This window comes from Eptatretus burgeri, chromosome 4 (genome assembly GCF_056783735.1).
Source record: "Eptatretus burgeri isolate ZD-2024b chromosome 4, Ebu_testis_v1, whole genome shotgun sequence".
In the NCBI taxonomy this organism is placed as follows: domain Eukaryota; kingdom Metazoa; phylum Chordata; class Myxini; order Myxiniformes; family Myxinidae; genus Eptatretus; species Eptatretus burgeri.
In genome coordinates, this window is record NC_140964.1 from 1,607,994 (window position 1) to 1,632,273 (window position 24,280).

At 41.1% G+C, this 24,280-nt stretch overlaps 1 protein-coding gene across 5 annotated transcripts in view; it reads left to right on the forward strand.

Annotated features, from left to right (window-relative positions):
- LOC147027319 (nebulin-like) overlaps positions 1–24,280 on the forward strand; it is a 247,279-nt gene that overhangs the window by 148,876 nt on the left and 74,123 nt on the right. For 4 of the 5 annotated variants that reach the window (XM_085876653.1, XM_085876654.1, XM_085876655.1 and 1 more), the window contains exons 75-104: positions 396–599; positions 2,660–2,764; positions 2,948–3,055; positions 3,977–4,288; positions 5,141–5,344; positions 5,796–5,900; positions 6,076–6,183; positions 9,444–9,755; positions 9,878–10,081; positions 10,587–10,691; positions 13,172–13,279; positions 13,454–13,765; positions 13,858–14,061; positions 14,464–14,568; positions 14,894–15,001; positions 15,161–15,472; positions 16,811–17,014; positions 17,127–17,231; positions 17,418–17,525; positions 17,955–18,266; positions 19,822–19,926; positions 20,026–20,130; positions 20,229–20,333; positions 20,429–20,536; positions 20,956–21,069; positions 21,191–21,388; positions 21,593–21,697; positions 21,807–21,908; positions 22,009–22,116; positions 23,130–23,237. In XM_085876653.1, coding sequence (XP_085732779.1) covers positions 396–599; positions 2,660–2,764; positions 2,948–3,055; positions 3,977–4,288; positions 5,141–5,344; positions 5,796–5,900; positions 6,076–6,183; positions 9,444–9,755; positions 9,878–10,081; positions 10,587–10,691; positions 13,172–13,279; positions 13,454–13,765; positions 13,858–14,061; positions 14,464–14,568; positions 14,894–15,001; positions 15,161–15,472; positions 16,811–17,014; positions 17,127–17,231; positions 17,418–17,525; positions 17,955–18,266; positions 19,822–19,926; positions 20,026–20,130; positions 20,229–20,333; positions 20,429–20,536; positions 20,956–21,069; positions 21,191–21,388; positions 21,593–21,697; positions 21,807–21,908; positions 22,009–22,116; positions 23,130–23,237 — 4,803 coding nt within the window. The remainder of the gene's footprint in view (positions 1–395; positions 600–2,659; positions 2,765–2,947; positions 3,056–3,976; positions 4,289–5,140; positions 5,345–5,795; positions 5,901–6,075; positions 6,184–9,443; positions 9,756–9,877; positions 10,082–10,586; positions 10,692–13,171; positions 13,280–13,453; positions 13,766–13,857; positions 14,062–14,463; positions 14,569–14,893; positions 15,002–15,160; positions 15,473–16,810; positions 17,015–17,126; positions 17,232–17,417; positions 17,526–17,954; positions 18,267–19,821; positions 19,927–20,025; positions 20,131–20,228; positions 20,334–20,428; positions 20,537–20,955; positions 21,070–21,190; positions 21,389–21,592; positions 21,698–21,806; positions 21,909–22,008; positions 22,117–23,129; positions 23,238–24,280) is intronic. The other variant, XM_085876657.1, reaches the window with a different exon arrangement.

Genomic DNA, 24,280 nt, shown 5'->3' on the forward strand with positions numbered 1-24,280 from the left:
GTGTGTAATTAATCATCGTGGGATGATCACTCCAATCACCAAAGATTGATTGTCTAATGTTTGATCAAAACCTAATCACAAGCCTTTAAATAACAAATAAACTTTTACATGTTTGTGAGTGCATGTTTAAGAGTGTGTTTCAGGTCTTATAGCAAGCATTGGATGACATAATTGGTAGTCTCCCTGCCTTAATACTACACTTTATGACATCTCAGTCTCTTCTTTGGGTGTCATTTTATGGTTTTGTGTTACTCCCACAATGCTTAAATGTTATTTCGGCTTTGTCATGATCTTCAACACGTGGATATAAACAAATCTTGACTAACAACACTACTATCTAACTGTGTTAACATCTTGAAAATGTCACTGAGCCTTTTGTTTAACTCCCACCCCAGAACATTTACAAAGCTGACTTGGAATGGTTACGAGGAATCGGTTGGGCCCCCACGGGTTCACTGGAAATGAAAAATGCCCAGAGAGCATCAGAAATCCTAAGCGAAAAGAAGTACCGGCAACACCCTTCCACCCTCGAGTACACCTCTTTACTGGATGATCCATTCCTGCTGCAGGCTAAAATCAACTCTCACAACCTCAATAATGTGAATATTTAATCGTTAATACCACTTATTGAATAATGGTTATATTTTAAGAAGTTCTTGATATAAATACATCGTCAAAAAATAGGCAAATTTTATTGATTTCATGAATAATAATCTTTAAATTTCACATTTGGAAGTTTCATTCCAAAAACAATAACAAAATGTACTCATCAGCCCTATTATTGCTGCACTTTTAGTTCATTGAAATAATTGTTATTCAAAACATCTTTGATGCTTATTTTCATCATGTGAAATTCTTGTGTGATCCAATTTGAGTAGATTGTGATGCTCATGTAAAATATTATTTTAATTGTCACGACTGAAATGCAGTTCAATTCTGTCCCTCCTTTCATCTTATGCAATTCCCCTTTTCTCTCTGCATTGTTTTGGGGTTTTCTTTACTTGTTTTTTGAACTTTTATGTTCTTCTGAGTTTGGGCTGTTTCACTTTACTCATCTCTGTGCCTCAACCATTCAGGTGTTTGTTTTAGATGCAATTTGGCAGAATTTTTTTGAATATGGTCATTCTTTCTCTTCACTTTATTTCCTCATTGACATTCTTTTCTATAAGAGGGACACGACCACCTCACTTTCACTGTCCACATTCATGTAGCACATGGAACACATCGACAAGTTTTCACTCCTGTGGTTATTACAAGAAGCAGAACAATAGTTTGGCATTTACATTCTTCATGAGAAAAGGGTGAAAACAAAGCAGAAGGTTAACATCTACTAATAGCAACTTCTACAAAAGCAAGTTTTATTTTGGTATCAATTGCAGCACAGTGGCTGGAGAGTAGTATTTTAAGGGGGATTGAATTTTGACCGAGGCTTTTATATATAACTAAGCTTGTATCTGTAATTTTTAAAAGGAATCATCACCATACTGTGAATCAAATACTCTGTCAGTTTCAAAACTCTTCATGTGTTTTTTTTTTTTTTTGAACCAAAAATTTCATAATTATTTGCTCTTACACCCACTTTGGTGTCTTCATGAGCCACAATTTTGCAAATGTTCATTAAAGCGGGAATTCTGTGAATATGGCTGGTACTGGTCACCAACACTATTAATGCAAATTCTCACAAATTGGCATTTTTCTGATCCTCACTTTTTTGAGCCTTATATTTTGATCCTCACTCACCCTATGAATTTTCTTCTCTCTGTAATTTAGTTCCTGCATGAGCCTCAATTTCTGCTTTCAAAAAAGTCTAGGTCTGGACATGCTTTCAAAATAGTCTGCTTTCAAGAAATAGAAAAAATTTTAAAAATGAATTTTCAAAAAATTCCAACCGCCCTTATAGTTTCTTCCCATCAATTCCACGAAGCAATTATTAAATCGATTTATAAATCAATTACAATATGCTTATTAAATCATCAATCTACTCATCACTTGCAAGTAAGCACTAAATCGTCAAGTTACTGAGGAATTCCAACAAACAATTATTAAATAAATTTTCTCATCACTTCGATACTACTTAATCATAAATTTACTTATGTCTTCCACAAAACTTATGACATCATCAATTTACTCATTAATTCCACGAAACAAATAATAAATCATCAATTTACTCAATTCCACTAAGTTTATTACATCATTAATTTACTCATCAATACCACAAAACTTGTGAAATCATAAATTTACTCATCAATACCACAAAACTTGTAAAATCATAAATTTACTCATGAATTCCACAAAACTTATTTTAGTCAATTTAGTGTTTAGTCAATCATAAATCATAAATTTACTCATGAATTCCACAAAACTTATTAAGTCATGGATTTACTCATGAATTCCACAAAACTTATTAAATCATAAATTTACTCAATTACACTGTACTTATTAAATCAATTTGCATATAAATTTTACTAAGAGTATTATATAATCAATTTACTCATCAATTCCACTACACTTAAATCAATTTGCTTGTAAATTTTACTAAACCTATTGCACCATCATTTTATTGATCAATTCCACAGTTGAAGGGCACGCATGAATTAAAAACGATTCTCACTAATATATCATGTGATGTTTTCTTTCTTTTTTTCTTTTCTTTTTCCAGAGGTTGTATAGAGAAGCTTGGGACAGTGAAAAAACCCAGGTGCACGTGATGCCAGATACTCCATTCCTACTCCAGGCCAAGCTGAATGCTCTCAATATAAGTGATGTAAGCTACATTTCCCTGTTCTTCTTCCACAAATATTATTCTTCACGGCAACGTGCTCGACGCGTTTACGTTTCCTTATCTCATTTGTCACCGATTCTTTGACACTTGTGCTCATGTTGTGCATTGTGTAATCCCTCTTCTATGGATATCTCACATACCAGTTGTCTGTAAACATGTCCACAGAGAATGTATCGCATGGAGTGGGCGGAGTCCAGGAAACACGGCCATGACATTAGGCCAGATGCCATTCCTATTTGTGCAGCCAAGGCCGTGCAGACAATTTGCAGTGATGTATGTTCAAACACTTTGACTTGCATAGCAACACTCTGTTCTTTACTTCACTGATACATTTTCATCACTTGGTCAATCTGTAATAATATCAACGGAATCTCTACGACTTGCCAATTTCCAATGAAGCCAATCACATTATCATAGGACTAAAAACAGAAACGGTATACGCATTTAAAACATTGTAATTTTTTTTATGGGACACCCTTCATAATTAGCACGACTTGCATATGCCGTTGGAGGGATATGGTGCTATGTGGCTATGGCACAGACATGATGGGCCAAACAACCTCTTCCTATGCTTTATTGACCTTCATATATTTTGAAATTGCCATGATATATATGTATGTATGTATGTATATATATATATATATATATATATATATATATATATATATATGTATGTATGTATATATATATATATATATATATATATATATATATATATATATATTCAGTTTGTCAATTATGATGTTTGCATTTTCATTTAAAGGGCCATGCTAAACTCACACCCCCTAATCAAAATAATTACTTTTATGAGGCCCCTTCCGGTTTCACTGGAGGGGACTATAGGTTTGCTCTCTGTCCATCCGTCCCACCTGTGGTTTTTCAGACTTTTTTTGTCCCCATAACCTTTCACTTATTCAACTGAAACTTGGTACATGACATTATTATGATAAGTTACAGAAGAAGTTCGAGTTTCAGGGTGTTTAGTCAATTTTTCACAGACTTGTGCCCTCTTTTAGACTTAGAATACATCATATCGGTCATGGACATGTATTGCAAAGCAATTCTCGCTCTTGTTTATTTCGATAAATGATTTGTGGCGAAGTTGATTATATTTTATTGCTAATTGATTAAATTCCCTCCTGCTTTTACAACTGGCCTGAATATATATATCACTTATGATTAAATTTCCCACAGTACAAGTACAAAGAGGGTTACCGGAAGCAAATTGGCCACCACATTGGCTCATTGACCTTAGAAGGCGACCTGAAGCTGGCTAACTCCATGAAAGTGGCTAGGATCCAAAGTGAGCGAGAGTACAAGAAGGTATACGAGAAGTACAAGACAGACATGCACTTACCGTTGGACATGCTAGACTTGGTTTTGGCTAAGAAGTGTCAACATCAGTTGAGTGACGTGAACTACAAGAATGTCCCTCATGACTGGACGTGTCTGGTGGACAATATCAGCAACATCCGTGCCAGGATTGCCTACGAGCTGCAGAGCAATGTGAGTCTGCTTTTATGTCTTGTCATGATGTCCTCACGAGATTGGTTTTCATCAGGTTGGACTGGCTGCTGTTCCAATCTGAACATGTAGCTTGTCATACTGACATCCCAGATTGAAATCTTGTGAACTGCTTGATTTATCATTGTTTACTAATGTCATTATCCGCACACTTAAAAGATAAATAAATAAATAAATGGGGGGAGGGGGGAGGGTGGGAATTGTAATTGGTTGCATCTGTTTGCCTTTGTTTGTCTTTATTTGTCTGTCTAACTTCTGTCCATCTGTCACGCTATCTACTCCTAAACGGTTGTGCAGAAATTTACCAAACTTGCTAGTTATGATCACCACATGGCACGGAGGCACAAGAGCAGTATCATTTTTTGCCCTACCCCCTCGGGTGGGGTTAAAAGGTTAAATACCAAAAAAGTGAAATTACAGGCTTTTTTTAAAACATTTTTTTAATGAAACATCATCAACATTGGGGGATGCATGAAATATGTAACTTTTTGGGGATTTGACCTCCGGTTCATGCTCCAGGGGGTGGGGACTTAGGGTCACATGGGTTAAAACGAGGAAAATAAAATTTAACTCAAAATTTGATATTGTGTCAATCCTGGTGGAACTTTATGCCATCTTTCAACTTTACTTTAGGTGGGAAGTGTGGGGATTTACGATAGCATGCCATCAACTTTTCTCTTGTTGAAATTCATAAGCGACTGGATGTTAACGTCTCCCAATGTTCTTGTGGTTTATGTTCAAGATATTCCATGAAGCGTCGGTCACTGTATATAATTCATAAAAGGATGCTTCATCTGTTTTCTTACTTTGAATTATATCTTTGTTTTTATACAGAATGCTTACAAAGCAGACCTTGAGTGGTTACGTGGCACTGGTTGGGTCCCCACGGGTTCACTGGACATGCAGAAGGCCCAGAGAGCATCAGAAATCCTGAGCGATAAGAATTACCGACAGCACCCGGACACCCTTAAGTTCACCTCCATAGTGGACGATCCGATTTTTCTTCAGGCTAAGATCAACTCTCAAAACCTCAATGATGTAAGTGTTTGTTTGTCCATTCATTCCTTTTTTGTTTTTAACAAAATAAATTGATGTTTGAGTACAATGGTAGCTTATTGGTAAGTACATTAGAACAGTAGCAGATAATTGGAGAGGGCACTCGAGTAGTATCCCAGAGTTTGTGGAGCTAAATACAGCTGAAGACAGCCGTGTTCGGGATATGGATTTTAAGCTCCAGGAAATCAAGTTCGTTTCAGGGGAATTCAACTGGCACGATTGGATTGGTTGTTGAAAAACGCTCGTCAACGACCTTCAGTTTTGGGATAATCTGCTTTCCTCACCTGGTCTGGTCTTTCTTTATGACGGGAGGTCATTACTGGTGACTATGAGGCTCATTGTACTCCTATACTTTTCTACTTGTAAAAATGTACAATTATAAAAGTCTCGACAAGTGTGTGTTTGCTTTGTTCTGTTTTTATTATCTTTGCAGCGGTTTTATAAAGAAAGCTGGGAAAGAGAGAAGACTCGAGTTCATGTCATGCCAGACACGCCGTGGTTGTTACAGGCCAAGTTGAATGCCCACAATGCCAGTGAGGTATGAGCATTTTGGAACAATTCAAGAAGTTCTTCAAAGATTATAATTTTGTTTCGGTGATCTTTCTCAAAAAAACTGATAGATTTAACATAAATCTTGCATTTTTATTGGTTTCTTACCTGACTATTGTCTGCTATCCAAAATAAAGCATGATTTGGGAATATCCGTGCTGCAGACGTTTTACCGCCAAGAGTGGGCCAAGTCTCGTGGCTGTGGATACGACATGAAGGCCGATGCCATCCCTATCAAAATGGCCAAAGCTTCTCAGATAATCTCCAGCGATGTGAGTGAGACCGATCAGCAATCGTTAATGCCAAAATCAACCATTGTGTATCATGTATTTCCGCCGTGCACAAATGAGGAAATCGATACAAGATGTTATCAAATAATAATCACATAGAATTGGAAACACAGAAACCTGCAAATAAGATATTAAGCAATGAGAAGTATTGGTTAGTGTGAGTAGAAAATCCTTTGAGTAGGGATTGGAGGTCACTTGGTATTGTGGTGCTCTGCTTGCTTGAACCCTTGGAGGGAAGAGAGTGATTGAACCAACCCTGGAAGGCAATTGCACAAAAAGGAGAAAAACAGTGGAAGCATGTGGGAAGCTCGAATTTTGGGAATTTCATCAGGAATGGGTTGGTGGGTCAAAGTATACGTCCTGAAGTATCTGAGTCAGGTGACTGGGAGAGTAGAAGGAGCTAGACTAGAAGAGAGGTATAAAAAATTTGAGACCAGTGACCTGTCTCGGATGTGAGAACAACAGGTGTTGTGTTTCGGCCTCAACATAGGGAGATTGCCAATAATGTTGAGAGCTTTGGAATCCACAAAATCTTAGGAGAGACATACAGGATATGATGCTGGAGTGCTAGCCCATAGGGTAAAGCAGTATTCCACTGAACCATTGTGCAATTGTCTTGCAGGCTGAGTAGTTGTTAATTTTCATGGAATATGTTTGAATTCCTGGTGTTGGCTTAATGGTTGGGGTGATGGGCTTGGGATCCTAGGGTCCTGAGTTCAAATCCCGCTCAGATGTTGAATAACTACCAGATGGGGTTAACTCGGCCTGCCATCCTTCTGAGGTCAGTAAAATGAGTGCCAGCATGCTGGTATACTGTGTCGGAGTGGCGACCCGTCCAGGATTGTGCCCAATAGCCAAGGAGACTGCTTCGGCAGCACCAACGTTCTGCACAGAGTATGGTCCCAATGGATGGATGGATGGGTCTTTGAATGACTGAGGAAGCCCTGTCTGTGGATGGTTTTTGGAGGCCAGCTTTGCTCTTTGGTCAGTCAAGGAGAGGTTGTGGCTGATAGTGAGGTCTAGAAGTTCATGACGTTGAACTGTAGCCTTTCAATGGCTGACCATGGATATGGATAGTTGGGTTAATTTGACGACTCTTCCACAATAACAGGGTCAACATGTGAGATTTTCCACAATTGAAGGCCATGTTTCATTTCGAGACCAGAATCTAATCAATTCCACATCGGCATGAAGTGATTCAACTGCTATCAGCAAGTAAATGGGAATGAGTAATGTACGACACAATGTGCATTCTCTGCAAAAAGGTAGAGAGTGTTTTCCAGATTATCGACAAGGTTGTTTTATGCAGGTAAGGAATGAGATTGGGCCCAAGACACTGTATTGTTGTCACTTCAGCTTCCACTGGGAATGGATACGAGAGGGTTACATTAACAGCAAGGTGTTGATCATGAGTGAAGCAAATCCGAATAACAGGTATGAAAGCAGTCTCATACGTCATGGGCAGCGAGGTTGGTGAGCTGAGCAGTTTGACAGTGTCCAATGTTATGATATTCAAGGAGGTGGTCCTGAACTATTTGAGATGTTGAGCCTCTGACCATTGCCGAGAGAGTTGTAGTGACCAGGACGGAACACAAACCGATTGTTGAGGATCAGGTTGTTTTAAAAGTGGAAAAATTTACCGCAGTTGATGACTTCCTTGACTTTGTTTCTAATTTTAAGTAAGCTTCCTTATCCAAAATCTTTATTACCATCATTTACGCTTCTTAACCACCCTTGTCAGCCACAGTGGTTCCTCTCTTCTTCTCTCTCTCTTTTCCTCTTTGTTCATTCCCTTTTTTTTTTTACTTTGTCCAAGAGTTGCACTGCTGCCCAAATGTCAGCCTCCATCATCTTGCTCTTCCATGAGCCTCCACCTTGTCAGAAAGAAAAATTGGGTATAAAGTTTGTCATTACCATGTCGACAAGGCGGATGTGCCTTCACCAGAGATGCAAGTTAGGAAGTTCACAGATTGGGTCAGAATCAGGTCCACGGACTCACAGCCTTAGCTGTAATACCATGGCTGGTGTTTGCCAAACTGACACCTAATCACTCGTATGGTGGCATTTTCAAAGCGCTGCAGATGAGGAACATCCGAATTGGGATTAATGGATCCAAGTTGATGCATTTTAGTGTAAATAGAGGTGTACAGAGAGTCATCATTCGATGCATGATACATCACACAGACAATCATTAAGTGGCTGTGGCAAGGAATTAGCAGCCAGAAGTATTGAACTGGTCCAGGAGGGGTTCGCCCAGACCCAGGACAGTGCATGAGGAATGAAGTTATCGACATAGACAGCAACACCACCTCTGGGACGGCGTAGGGGCCTGCCAAAACAAAAGAGTCAGGCAAATTGCCCCAAAGCTCGTTGGCAATTTTTGAAGAGTGACAGAATGTGGGGGTTTTCCCTGGCTTGGGCACAATGTTTATGATTGACACCTCGAGCGAATTGCTGCTGCTTGCCTTGCCTCTGATATTATCATTTAATGTATCCAATTTAAGGAATCTTTTTGTTTGGTGTCAAATCCGTCCTGTAGTTAAAGAGAAAAGGAGAAATCGAGGAACGGGTTTCTGACCTGCTCTTCTTGAGGAAGAGAATCTTTAGCCACGCCTTTGGTGATGAGGTTTGGTAATAGTCCAGAAGGCCCACAGGCCATGGTAGTTCTTTAGTCTCTTCATTTATCGAAAGGATATGTCGCCGTAGAGGGAGCTCATGCATTCCAGATGTGATCATGGACAAGCCGCGTCAATCGGAATGAAGTTGGTGTTAGATTTGTGATAAACTGATGTGACACACAGGTCCTGAGCATTTCCAGCTTCCAGCCTTATCACAAGTCCAAGCATAGCTGGGGAGGACATTGGGAATGTTGGCTTGAGAGAGTGAATAACAAAGTCCTTTTGCCATTCCCTCCATTCAGAAAATGGAGTAAAGGAGCAATAACCCATTTGTTAAAGATTTATGAGGCCTTTCAGCATAAACTTTGCCACAGTGCTGGTTTATTCCAGGACCATGACTCACACTGTGCCTGAAGACTGGCTATGTCTGTACATCCTTGAAGCATCTGTGAAAACATTGCAAATAGTAATTGCAGAGATTATATATAAATGTGTAAACATTCGTATGAAACTACTTGTGTGAATATTCTTGAAAATGTAGCTCCTGCTGAACGTTTCATCGACATGACATGTGGTGTGTGTGTGTGTGTGTGTGTTTTTTGTGGGGTCGGGGTGGGAGGACAGTACAAGTACAAAGAGGCTTACAGGAAGCAAAAGGGTCACCACATTGGTGCACTGACCTTAGAAGGTGACCTGAAGTTGGCTAACTTGATGAAAGTGGCCAAGATCCAAAGTGAGCAAGAGTACAAGAAGGCATACGAGAAGGATAAGACATGCATGCACCTCCCATTGGACATGCTGGACTTTGTTTTGGTGAAGAAGTGTCAGCATCAGTTGAGTGATGTGAACTACAAGAATGTCCCTCATGACTGGATGTGTCTGCCGGACAATATCAGCAACGTCCATGCCAGGATTGCCTCCGAGCTGCAGAGCAACGTGAGTCTGCTTTGTGTTGTCTCATCGTATTTCCCTTGAGAGATGGTTTGTTTTTATGTTATTGGGTTTTGTTTGCTTCACTGATTGTCTATTTGGGTTTTTTTTGTTTTTTTTTTAAATAGAACGTTTACAAGGCGGACCTCGAGTGGCTTCGTGGCGTTGGCTGGGTCCCCACAGGCTCCTTGGACATGCAGAGGATACAAACTGCATCACAAATCCTAAGCGATAAGAAGTATCGGCAGCATCCGGCCACCCTCGAGTACACCTCTATATTGGACGATCCTATCTTGATCCAGGCTAAGATCAACTCCCAAAACATCAACAATGTAAGCAAAATGCATTTGTGGTGCTGACACTTTCTTGGAATATTAAATAATGAAAATATCACAACATCTCGTGTGGGCAGGGAACAGGTCTTACGTTTTGACCGCTGAGTAGTCTTCATCCAGGACTGTGCAGGCATAATTACTCATTACATGTTGCAGTCAAGTTTAGCTCCCCCTTCCTCCCTCCTTTGGAGGATACTTAGCATCCGTCACATGTATAGTCATATAGTCTCGGGATGAAGACTGTTCAGTGATCAAAATGTCGGACCTGGGCCTTGCCTGCTGTTTTTGGATTTTTGACAACCTGATTTTTTTGTTTGTTTGTTTGTATTTTTTGCAATCCTTGAAATAATTGCTGTATACTATTTATTATTACATGGAAACATATATATATATATATATATATATATATATATATATATATATATATATATATATATATATATATATGATTGAAGTACAGCGAGTGAGTTTTTTTGCATTGGTTTATCAATCCCTTCCTTAGAGATTGTACAGAGCAGCATGGGACAGTGATAAGACTCAAATCCACGTCATGCCCGACACCCCGTTCTTCCTGCAAGCCAAGCTGAATGCTTACAATATCAGTGATGTAAGACTTCCAAACCTTATTTTAATCAGATGTTTTGAGGAATTGCCCTATAAGTTTTTCCTAATATGTTGACAATCTAAAAAAAACACACATTTTTGCATTATTATTATTATTATTATTATTATTATTATTATTATTATTTGTGATGAAGACCCTCACCAATCCTGGCCAAGAATTGAAGGGAGTCAACAGAAGATTCTCGAATATACGGTTTATTGAAGTTGCACAGCACTTGCAAGCGGAGGTCGTACAGGGCCCAACCACAGCAGTCAGACCCTTTACCACACTAAAAGTCACACTACAAGACTTTCATATATGAAACCTATTCCTCGGCGGAGAAAAGCAAGGCAAAGCAAGAAACAATTTGGCAAGTGGGCTTTCCACCCCTCCCTACGGCCCTCGGGTGAATTAGCCATAACAGCATAGGCACATGTTCATAAACAGAACGAAAACCCCTTTGTAGTTCGACAAGAGTTGTTGCCACTCCACACTGGAATCCATAACAGCCGGCAGACGCTGCTCTCTGGCAAGGCCATGGCTGGCTTGTTGATAATACATTTGAACACATTGTAAAGCAAACTGTAAAACGAGGGCAAGAAACACAATTTGAAGCAACCAGGCCAATGGTTTGAATCCAGACACCTGGTTAATGCAATTACTGAATGGTTACATGAGTTAAATGTTTAAATATGGACAATATGTGGCCAATCAATAGTCATACCTGACATTCAGACATGACATTATTGACCCCGCATCTCAAAGTCCGACCAACTGACCGATCATCCGTGCGTGTATTTTTGTGTACGTGGTATTTTAAAAACTGTTGAACATTTTGCTTTCATATTGCTAATGTCTATTCCTCATGACATTATCTCAACCTGATTAGATCATAGCTGTGATTGGCTGAATTATGTCGCCATGGCAACCATCTCAGTAACTTGGCTTGTGTACATGTTATTTCAAAAAACGTTCAGGATTTAGCTTTCATATTACACAGATCTATTCCTCATAACCACACAAAACGTGGGGGACCTGGAGTATCAGCTTTTTGTTATTATTATTATTACTAGTACGTGCCCGTAAAATAAATAAATAAATAAATAAATAAATAAATAAATATTCAAACCGCAAGCAAGAAACAACAACCACACAGGCCGTTTCTTCGCTCTCGTGTGCCCGTACGTGCGTGGCCCGGAAGTTCGCATGTCGCAGTCACGATTATTCACAATTTAGTTTTAATGGCCAGTTATTCAATTAGCGCCAACGTATTTTGCCTTTTCACAATGTCATCGCAAGGAAAAAAAAAAAAGAGAAGAGAAGAGAGAAAAAAATACTTCGTGGTTCGGAGCACACCAGCTCACTCTGATGTTACCGAAATTTATGCACAGTCTAATATGAAAACGATCATAACTTGGGGCATTGTGTTTATCTATAAATGCGCATAAGAAATCGAGAAATTATTAGAATACACGAAGTCATCACTCTCCGGAAGTCCGTACGTTGTAACACGTAATGGGGCCAGCCGCTGAGATTCCCTTCCCCCATCGACCACGCCCACGCAACAACGTGTCTTGTCATTGGTTTGTAAATAAATGGCCATAACTTGGGAAGCACTTGTCCGATTAATATTAAACCTTGAAAAGGCACATCCTCAGGTCCCCAGCAATATACCTGGCAAGTTTCAATTAGATCGGACCAGCGGTTGTCGAGAAACAACGGTCACAGACAGACACACAGACACACACACAGAGATTGCTGGAATTATCGATAGATTATTATTATCATGTGATGTGATTATTATTATTTGTATTTCTTTTTCTTTCTCTTAATCGTTCTTTTCTTCTTATTTTCTTTTCCCCCTTTATCTTGTCCTTGTTGTTATTGATATTTCCTCTTTTTTTTACATCATCATTAATAGTGCTCTTATTTTCTTCTTTTGTGGCCTGGAACTTTATTTACTTTAATGTACAAACTACGTGTGGTAAGAGAAATTAAATTGACTGATCTGCAAAAGCAGCGAATAATCTGAAGTTTATGTATCACTACAATTCATATATTTTTCCCACATCAAGATCAGGAACTTACCTTGTCAATCCAGCACCTGACTCCTGGGCCTGTCCCATTTTCCTACATTCTCAAAGAATCTGCAGATTTTGTTTTCTTCAACATTTCAGTAAAGTTTCAAAGGAACCTTTCCCCAAATACACAATGTATCAGCCTCATTGTTTAACAAGGGAAATGCACTGTATTTGCATGCAGTGATTTATGTTGTTGATGGAGACGATCAGCGATTCTATTTCTATTGATTTGAAATGAGGAATTCAGACGTTGCGTCAGGTTCATACCTTTTTTAAATCGTCATAACCGAGATTTCATCGTCATAGATTGCTGCCTCATGTTGCTTGGCTCTGAATATACCATGTTGTGTGATGCTTTTGCTTGGTGTGCAATCATAAGCAGTGTTTTTCCTGGTTTTGCAGACAGCTTATCGCCTGAACTGGGCCAAATCTCGCAGCCACGGATATGACATGAGGGCCGATGCCATCCCTATCAAAGCGGCCAAAGCTTCTCAGATCATCTCCAGTGATGTTAGTGTTGAATATTATTTTGTATACAGGACATATACATTGATGGGGATCCAGTAATTTCAGCACGGAATGGAACGGTGTTTTTTTTGTTTTTTTTTTGCTTTGAGATATTGCAATGAGAAGTCCTGTACATTAATGTATTAGATACTGATCTAGCCACTTTTCTTCTCTTAGTACAAGTATAAGGAGGCTTATCGTAAGCAGCAGGGACACTTCGTGGGCACCGTAAATCTCGCGGATGATATCAAGATGAAACACTCCACCGACATGACTAAGCTCTGGAGTGACCTGGAGTACAAGAAAAGTTACGAGAAGGAGAAGGGAAAGATCCACCTGCCATTTGACATGCTGGATTTGCTTGCTGCTAAGAAGTGTCAACAGCAGTTGAGTGATCTGAACTATAGAAGTATCCTCCATAATTGGACGTGTTTGCCGAACGAAATCGGCAATGTCCATGCCAAAATCGCCAACGAGCTTCAGAGCGATGTGAGTTTGGTTTGATGTCTTGGCCCTGATGATTACTCCCTGACATGGTTTCCTTGGCTCCACTGAAGTTGTTTTTTGTTTTTTTTTGACAGAATGTTTACAAGGCAGACCTTGAGTGGTCACGTGGCATTGGCTGGCTCCCCACTGGTTCGCCGGACATGCAGAGGGCCCAAACGGCATCAGATATCCTGAGCGATAAGAAATACCGGCAGCACCCGGACACCCTGAAGTTCACCTCCATAGTTGATGATCCTACCTTGGTCCAGGCTAAGATCAACTCTCAAAACATTGATCATGTAAGCAATTAATTCTCTCAAATAGATCTGAAGATGAGTGGCCATAAGCAGCATATATGTAGTAATTATCTTCGACATGCATACAATGTAAACCGAATTAGAGTGTACAATTGTAAAAAAGAAAAATAGATAAAACTTCACATTTTGAGGTGTTCATTCTATTCGGAAAAAGTTATTGTATCTGGAAAAAGATGATATCATCATCATCATCATCAATACAGAGTTTCAGTCATAAACGGTATCTCGTAAACCGCTGGTATCAAACTTTACTTTGTGATTAAAATGTGTTCACAAGATTATAGGTTGAAGTTGTTCACATATCAGACAAAAGTTTTCATTGTTAAAAAAAAAAAAAAAAAGAGTGGACATAAAATTGACTTGTGGTCTTGGTTTTGTGCTTAGAAACTCTACACACAAGCATGGAACAAGCAAAAAAATGTAATACACCTCATGCCAGATGCTCCTCTGTTCCAAATGGCTCGTACAAATGCCTTGAATATCAGCCAGGTGAGTCTTTTGTTCTCCATCCCCGAATCATATCCGAGTCGTCACTGTGTAGATGGATTTTTATCTGTGTGCTCTGTCCTTCATGAGTGTCTTTTTTGTATGTGTTTGCATCATACCCAACGCTCATGGAGAAGCTTTTATATAAATCACATGCCAGGACCAAGAGATATCGGCACACTTTTGCATTAATTACAAGGACGATAGGAGATGTTGGACAAAGCAACGTAGTATGTGCATTTGAACGCAGGATCTCTGCAGCATCATGAGTGTCGATGTGCTCGCATGGCAACACCAAACAGAACAATCCATGTGTCGTGTATTTCAGAAAGCCTACAGACAGAAGTGGGAAGAGTCGAGACAAAGAGGTTACGATTTGAGGGTGGATTCCATTCCCCTTCAGGCTGCCAAGGCATCTCGAGACATCGTGAGCAACGTAGGTTTCTTTGCACGTATTTTTATCGTCGCAGAAAACAGCGTGTTCTTCGTGACTCCAATTCCGCTCAGTTTCTGTCATGTATCTTGGTGATTTAAATAAAATGTTATTCTCTCCTCTCAAATAAACCTGCTTTTAATGTGTCACCATGATGTGCAGTACAAGTACAAGCAAGCGTACGAAAAACAAAAAGGACAATACATCGGCACGAGAATCCCGGAAGATGACCTCAAGCTGTTCCACTCCTTGAGTCTGAGCAAAATCCAAAGTGGCTTAGGTTACAAGAAGGATTACGAGGCACAGAAGGCCCATTTGAACATTCCGGTGGACATGCTCGGACTAACGTATGCCAAGAAGTGTCAGAAGCAATTGAGCGATCTGGAGTACAAGAGCATCCCTCATGAATGGACGTGCCTGCCCGATCAAACGAGCGTCGTATTTGCCAAGAATGCTTACGAGCTGCAGAGCGATGTAAGTCTCATTCGGCGTCGTAGAATTGCGAGTTGTATTTCATCGTTTGCAATGCTGCTTCATCAAATACGACTTGAGGCGAAGGTAAAATGTATTTGATATAAATTTGATCAGGAATGCTCTCGGCGTTTTTGACTTTGAGTGTTTTGTGACAAACTCGAGATACTTGAGTGTTTTGTTTTGGCTCCACCATAGTTTGTGCCTTCATCTTGCAACCTCAAGTCATTAGGCTTAATGTGATGCTATTTTATGTAAATTAGGTTGAAATCCACGTTACATCATTTTATCAATATAACTTTGCAACTTTCTCCTTGTAAAGCTTCCAGAAATGCATAATGACATCATGACAGCGATCGTAATTATATTATGACTTTATATAATTGATTAGCTCCAGAAACAAGCAATTATGTAAGTCACGAACAACATTATTACATAACCGCGTATACAATACGAAGGAAAACATCTCATTTGTCGATTTCCGTACGTTTTGCGAAAAGCTTCCCTTCACACAACACATACAATGTCCCAATTACTGTGTACAGCGTGAGAAGGGTTACAATCCCGGATGGGTCACCATTCTGACGCAAGGTGATTCTGGCTGAGCATGCAGAAGTTTGAAACTTTTCAGAGTCCAGGCAATAACTCTCCTCCGCTTCATGAAAGACACCGTGGCATCGGATCTTTAACATTCACGAACGAACGCCAGCGGACGGGACGCCCAGTTTAACATCCTTATGATGGGAAATGCACACGTTAACACCTAGCCGTGCATCGAGAAGTACACCATGGTGACGGTTTGTAGCTGAGCTGCCATTCAAACTCAGGCTACACAGCTCAGGAGTAGGTGTGGATACCTGTCGGCTGGTCCTGCCTTACGACCAAAAATCCCGAGTATCGGGACAATTCTAAACTGCATTTTATTTTCTATAAACCACTTTTCATCACATGATATACTTGTGAAATGTTCAGGTTTCGCAGCAAGACCTATACTAGAGAGCCAGTTGTTTGAATTTTTTCTTTATTCGCTTCTGACATGTGAGCTGTTCTACTTACTTCGACGTATCATTTTGTGTTTATTCCAAGTTCCCCTAAAATGGTGGTGAGCCCTTCTTTTTTTGCTTTTCTGTATTCCCTGTGTCAGTCCACGTGTTGTTGTCTAACCTGTGATGGTGCTTGATTGATAGTTCCGGGAGTTTGTGACTGCCATGTTGTTAAGAGTCGAGATATCCAGGTTATACATTACAGAAGGACAAACCAGGCATTGCACTCTGTGTCAAGTACCTGATTGTACCTGAATTATTGCCATCGGTAGTGTAACATAGGAATATGATTTACCAGGCTCTATACAAGGCAGACTTGGACTGGTTACGTGGCATCGGCTGGGCCAATATGGATTCACCAGACATGCAGAAGGCCCAAAGAGCATCAGAAATCCTCAGTGAGAACAAGTACCGGCAGCACCCAGACACCCTCAAGTTCACCGTGGTGCTCGATTCTCCTGATTTGGTGCAGGCGAAGCTGAATGCCCACAACGCCAGTGATGTAAGGACATGCGCAGAGGCCTCGGTTGCTTTACATTCTAACATGTGTTTACCCGCCAGAGGGCAAAGTACTCATTCACAAAGCAACTGTGATTTGTTTTTTTTTTCTGCAGAGGATATACAAGAAGGAGTGGGAAAAAATGAAGACTCAGTTTCATATGATGCCAGACACACCATATTTTCTTCAGGCAAAGATTAACTCTGAACTCATCAGTGATGTGAGTTTTGGTCATTTTAAATGCTATGACATGTTTAGTGATGTGTGTTACATGACTGCTATGAAGATTACAGATGAATATATCATGCGGCCTATTTGCTCCCATCTGAGCCCTTGCTGTGATCTCACCTTGATATATTACATTTGTGAATGAGCAACATTGCAAGGTTGTTTCCCGCTGTTTCAGAGACTATACCGGAAGAAATGGGCCGAATCTCGTGGACAGGGATACGACATGAAGACTGACGCCATCCCGATAAAGGCAGCCAAAGCCTCTCGGATCCTTTCGAGCGACGTGAGCGATACCCGAGCCTGAGTTCACCAAAAATACCATCATCTACTGAAAATGCTTCAGTGCTGATAACTTTCCCACAATTACATCTCCCACAGTTTGATTTGGGATTGCTTAAAGCTTTTACTATCTCTTATATAGGATATCCCACAGGTTCATACATCCTTGTCTCACGCAATATGTACTGCCTGTCCCAAAATAAAAGTTTTTTTTTTACAGCTACCTTTTACAACTACAAATCTCAGGTTCTGTCACCATAACTAGATGATTTCTTACTAATATAACCAGCAGAGGGCGTCTGTGGTTACTTTGGATCACCTTGCCCGATTTCATCTAATGTCAGTGTTTTGCCATTCAAACCATTTTGCCATTCGTTTTTGAATGACGTGAGCAATTTTACCTTGTAAATATTTTTGCTTGTCTCATGAACAGTTTAAGTACAAAGAGCTGCATCTTAAGCAGAGAGGGCATCACATTGGAGCGCAGCACTTGGAGGATGATGCCAAGATCGTCCACTGCGTAAAGATGGCTCGCCTGAAGAGTGACCGCGAGTACAAAAAGGAGTACGAGAGTCAGAAGATCAATGTTACAATACCTGTGGATACACTGGACATCGTGCAGGCCAAGAAATGTCAGCAACTCTTGACAGACGTCACTTACAGGGATTACCCTCGAACATGGTCCAACTTTCCCAATAGGCCTGAAATGCTGTTTGCTCGATATGCATACGACCAACAGTGTGACGTGAGTCAACTTTACCTTACACACAGGGAAAGGAAAGTTTGCACCAAGTACAGTTTACAACAACTGTTGTATATTGTGTAAATTCACCATCTTATTTAAATGTTCAGGATCCGTGAAATAAAGAAATAAATAAATATCTATAATATATATGAAATAGTTACTTCTGGCCTTTAGTTGCAGTTGAGGACGGACAGTGCCACCTGCAACAAGCAGTGTGCTAGCTGCTACCTGCCATATATAATGTAAGCCAACCTTTTATCGCAATACCAGCCCACCTCTTGGTAAGGGAATCAATCCACGGATGCGTTTTTGGCTCATTTGATTTCATCAGCATGTAGTGGACTCCTCCCAAGAGTTGGAGTCAATTCATTCCACGCTGATATACACATACGTGTGAAATAGTTTTACAGCCGTTTAGAATTCATCATGTTGTCGTTTCACACGGCCCTAGTTGACACAGACTGTCCGTGGCAGGGGTATTAGACCCCTGTGGATTCCAAAATGGTTTTAAAAGTTCACTGAATTCAATCTTACACTGGGATTCTCCAAGGAAGGCTCCAATGCAATACCAAACTCAGCGGCACAACGTACGGAAGGCAAATGGCGGGAAAACGTCTCATAGTTAAAATGGGGTTTATTCAAAAGAAATACAGCAATAAGAGTAGACGATGCGCTTTCAATAAAATTGAGAACCAATCGGTTGACAGACCCAAGAAGGGATGGAAGGGTATGCAAACTTATGTGCAAGAAGAGAATTAACCTACTGTGGCACCAAAAATAAATACCAAGACTCTCACAACAATGGGGACCAAGTGAGGGCTTGAGCAAACTGCAATCTGTTTTTTGGGTCTGGTATGACCTGTGCAGACCTCTTTTGCACAAGGCTGATATGGCACAGGGCTGGAGGATGGCGATGAGGAGAGGTGGCCAAACAGAGAGAGGAGAGGAGAGGAATGCTGCCTCTCCAAAGGTCCAGCTTCAACTCCAACTGACACGCTCAGTGTGGCTACGACCCTCGTAATCTTTGGGACGGCCTTCATGCACCGGGTCCCTATCATCGGCCACCCGTGGCTGTGGCCATGCCATATTCTTGGCCATTCTACCCGAAGTGACGGCCCCAATAAAGTCTTTTGCCCCCTCTCCACCATGGCCTGCGGTGCGCTGGCCAAACGGTCCATGCTGTTTCCTCCTCAAGTGCAATGCGCTTTTCAGTTGTGCCTCTGTGCGCAAGTCATCACCCAGCCTCACCTTTTACATGAGGTTTTACATGGTTCAACCTTACTCTGTCTACTTTATAATTAACACTCTGCCTCCTCAGTGCATGTTCAACAAAACGACATTTTCCCTGATACAAGAGTAATCTAACCTACACGGTCACACGGTCCATGCCATTCTTACCACAATCTCGTTCTGGACATCCTTCCCCTCTCGTTCTCCTTCCCCTTCCACATAACAATATTTAAATTGAATTTCCGACCAGCACGGCCGTATATTACCAGCATTTGAAGGACATTTGGAGTGTTTGTTAACACAGCCGTTGAATTGTGTGAGGCAGATCATTTACAAGGATGACTTGAACTGGATGAAAGGTTTGGGCTGCATTGTGTGCGACACTCCAGAATACCTGCGTGCTAGAGATGCCAACACGTACCAAAGCAATGTGAGGAAAGCTTTACAATCGGTCCTTTTTAAAAAAAATTTTCTCTTTTGTTACCCCAGTGAATAACGACTGGAGTTTACGTTTCGTTTCTTATGGCAGGAAAAGTACCGCTCTGAGGCAAAGGCTCAGCTGGGACAATTTACGGTCATCACGGACACCCCTGTCTATGTGACGGCACAACAAAGTGCATCCCAGTTGAGTGATGTGAGTTTCACTTTTTAATGTAATGCTGCACACCTGATAAACAATTCTTTCAGATGACAGATTCTACAGGTGGACATATCATTATTGTGTTCTTTCAGATTAACTACAAGAAAGCATATAACCTTGGCAAAGGCCATTATACGTCTGTCCTGGACTCTTTGAACAACTTGCACGTCGCCCAATTGCAGAAGCTCTTCAGCAATGTAAGAACCTAATAAATTATTTAATTTTCCGAAAGGGTTAATCTGTCTAACGTCATCGAAATTGCCAACTAATGAGTCAATTTCTCCTTTTTCAGATTCTCTACAAGGAGGCTTGGGAGAAATTAAAAGCCACTGGCTATTCAATTCCTTTGGATTCCAAAGATATCAAACTTGCAAGGTCTATGGAAAACATCTTAAGCCAGGTGAGTTTTATTATCCTGTACTTAATGATTTGGGCATGGCTAGATCATTTGCAGGCTGTAATTCCGAGTTCATGTAATTCAACTGCTGGCTTTGACTGAATCTTTGCGACTGGGTCATAACCTGAAAGTTTGGGTCCATTTGACTCGGCTGCATGCCATGTGTCTGGGTTCATGTCATTCGGCCAAGGGCTGAGCTCTGAATTTGTACAACTAGGTGATAGTCTGTTGATCTCGGTCCACATGTCCTCAACATGGACCGTGTTTGAGACCAGTGCTATAATAAGCTCGATCTTGTGGGTTTGGGTCCATATATTATATGTAACTGGTCGCAGTTTGAAAGTCTAAGGTCCATTGGAAACTTTCAAGAAAAGTGATGTGTGCTTCGATTGTGTGTGTGTGTCTGTACGTACTGAACACAGAGGAAATACAAGGAGGAGTATGAACGTATTAAGATGCACTTCTGCCAGCCGAAGAGCATAGATGATGACGTTAGATTGAAGAATGCGTTCCATGCTGGAAAACTCAGCAGCAATGTAAGGACGGCCGCAAAAGTAATAAAATTATGCTTTGATCGAAAATATTTATTTCTTCATTCCATATGCCTTGTGAAATAATTCTGACCCCTTGGGCTATATTTGGCCAAAATATGTTCAGCTGTTGTACAGGGCCACTTACCACAGACAAAAGGACAAATACCATCTAATGCCAGACATGCTGGAGATTGTAGCGGCTAAGAAGACTCAGCGGCTCATCAGTGACTTGGAGTACAAGACCATACCACACACATGGTCCTCGCAGCCCAATGTTTCAGAGCTGTTCCGGCACCATCAGCTGCAGGAGCAAAACAGTGATGTGAGTGCTGCCTCGTTACTCAGTTTTACATTCCAAAAAAAATGTAATGCTGGCTGAAACCAGGAATTGATTGTCCACGAATCCACTTTCATTCAAACACGATTTATTGAGCTTTTCGGCAAGGTACTTCAACAACCATCATTCCTGCGGTCTTAAACGATTTGATTTGGATCTTTCATACTGTTGTTATAAACTTTGCTTCAGCACGTGTACAAGGATGACCTGAACTGGATGAAAGGCTTGGGCTGTTACATTTGGGACCGCCCCGACTTCCTTCTCGCCAAGCATCGTCACAATATCAGCAGTGATGTAAGACCTCACTTGACTTTGAGTTTTGGTTTGTACAAGAATCCTGTCTACTTTCATGATCATCGAGTGACATGAGTTCTCAAATTGCTATGTTTGGTATGTTCACCAGGTGCTATACCGAGCCAAAGGTGATATGATTAAAAACAAGTACACGACGGTCCTGGATACACCAGATTACCAGCATTTCCAAGCTGTCAGGGAGTTTGGTGATGTAAGTTTTTGAGAGCTTTGCACGTAAGATGAATTGTTCATCGTTTGGTTCTGGGCTTTAAGCCAATACATTCTTCGTTATGGTTTGCCATCCTCGACAGGTGAAGTATCGGCACAGTTACCTGCATGAGGTTCGTGGAATGCCTTGTTCAGTTGTTGGCAGAATGGACATTAAGCATGCAGAGAAAGTTGCGCATCTGCAGTGTGATGTAAGTTGTACTTACATGTTCGGGTTCTTATTTCAAACACGGCCTGGACTTTTGTGTGTCTTCCTTGAATACGTTTGTCTCTGTTTTACGAATAAAATACTTGCATTACTTGTCAAGATATTCTTCAGCCACAGGCATGACCTTGTCCAATTGGCGTGGGAGCTTCCATAGGAATTCTGTGTATAAATCTTTTGCATTAGTGTGTAGCCGGTACGGAACATCATTCTTACTCGCATCATTCGCCAAAAACTTCTTGCTCCCAAGGTGCTCTTAAATATAGATGTTCTTGACAGGCAATTACCACCATGGGTATGCTTGCCATTTATCTGTACATCTCAACCGGTTTGATGTTATCATTGAAACTAAAGATGTCATGATTATTCGATAATACACTTGCAAACGTCATGAGTTGTTTGGCATGTGCTTTAAATAAACTAACGCGTGATTTTTGGGTATTGATTACTGTGATGACCAATTCCCTCATACTATTAGCACACTTGTGCTGCACCATACTCTTCACAAAGCGTTTGTGCTGCCGAGGCAGTTTGTTGGCACAAATTATGCTCGATGGTTTGCCATTGCTTTCCCAGAAGTCTGGGCAGGAATTTGTAATTTGTTCAGGGTACCGGCGATAGCTCGTCTACTCTTGGCGAAGAGCACCGTGGTATCTTTAACATCCACTAACTAACGCTGGGAGATGGGACGCTCCGTTTAACGTCCATCGGAGGGACGGCACACTCATTGATACTTTACCCTGCGATTATAGCTGGGCTGAGGTTTGAACCCCGGCAAGACAGCTCACAGGTGAATGTGTGTACCTCTAGTCTACCCTGATTAAGTATGTGATTAATGTGAGTGAATTTGTTTTCTTGAACTGCCTTTATAAAATGAAAGTCCAGGTCAGGTTTTGAAACACCCTTGTTCCGTCGTCTGAGATTGTGCTTTTGTTTTTTCGGCAAATTTTGCGATCACATGGAACATGGAGGTTCCACTTTGCTCCTCTCTGTATACAGCGCGAGTACCGTGAGGATGGCAAAAAGGTCATGGCGTCGGGTGGAACTCTGCTGCCAGATTCACTCTCTCTTTACCACTCAAAGTGTGTGCGAGCCCTCACCAGTGAGGTGGGTTTGGGATGAGGTTAATAATTGTTTGAAATAATGAACAAATTCCATGTCTTTAAAGTCCATGTCTGAACTTCGACAAACTGGTCAATATGACTTCTTTTTTTTTTATTTTTTGTATACCTTGGTCGAGGCTCGTATGAGAGCTAACACACAACTCACAGCAAGGAGGCATGAGACAAGAGGGGTGGGAGTGGAAGGGACAAAACAGTGGGGAACAGACACATTAGGTGAACTGTGGAAGGGAGAGGGATGGGGATGGGACGGGGAACATGGCGAAGAGAAGATGGACATTTCAGGGACTTTCAGGAAGGAAAGCAGGAGAAATGAAGGAAGTGGGCTTGGGTGGATTATCGGGGGTAGAAAAGATCGAGGATTTGGATGGGGGAAGATAAGAGGTGGTGGTGAACAGCTGTTTTGAAAGCCTGGAGGGAAGAATGGGAAAGAATAGAGTGAGGAAGTTTATTCCAAAGGCGGGAAAAAAGAGGAATGAAAGAGTGAAGATGAGCAGTGATTCGTGATTTTGGTAGTTTTACCAGAAGGGGGTTGTTGGCGGACCTTGAGTGCCCGGTGGAAATGTGGTGGGGACAAATCGCAGAGAGAGCAGGGGGGCAAGGCTGGAGAGGAGTCGGTAGAAGACAGAAAGACCACCGACCAACCTGCGGTGATTGAGTGAGAGGCCCAAAGACTCAGCTTCATTGCGGGAGATGCCGATGATCTTAAATGCCCTGGTTTCGACAGCGTGAAGCCGAGAAAGGTGGGAGGCAGGAGCACCAGCTCAGAGGGGAGAGCAGTACTCCATCAGGCTTTAATGTTCAAAGATGAGTTTTATTCCAATGCCTTCACAGAAAGAAGTTGATAATGTATACAGCTGTTTCCATTTGTGTGACTTTTGAAACAAAGTGTGCACAACTTTGCAGAGTGTGACACACGCACGCGCGCACACGCACGCACACACACACACACACACACACACACACACACACACACACACACACACACACACACACACACACACACACACACACACACACACACACACA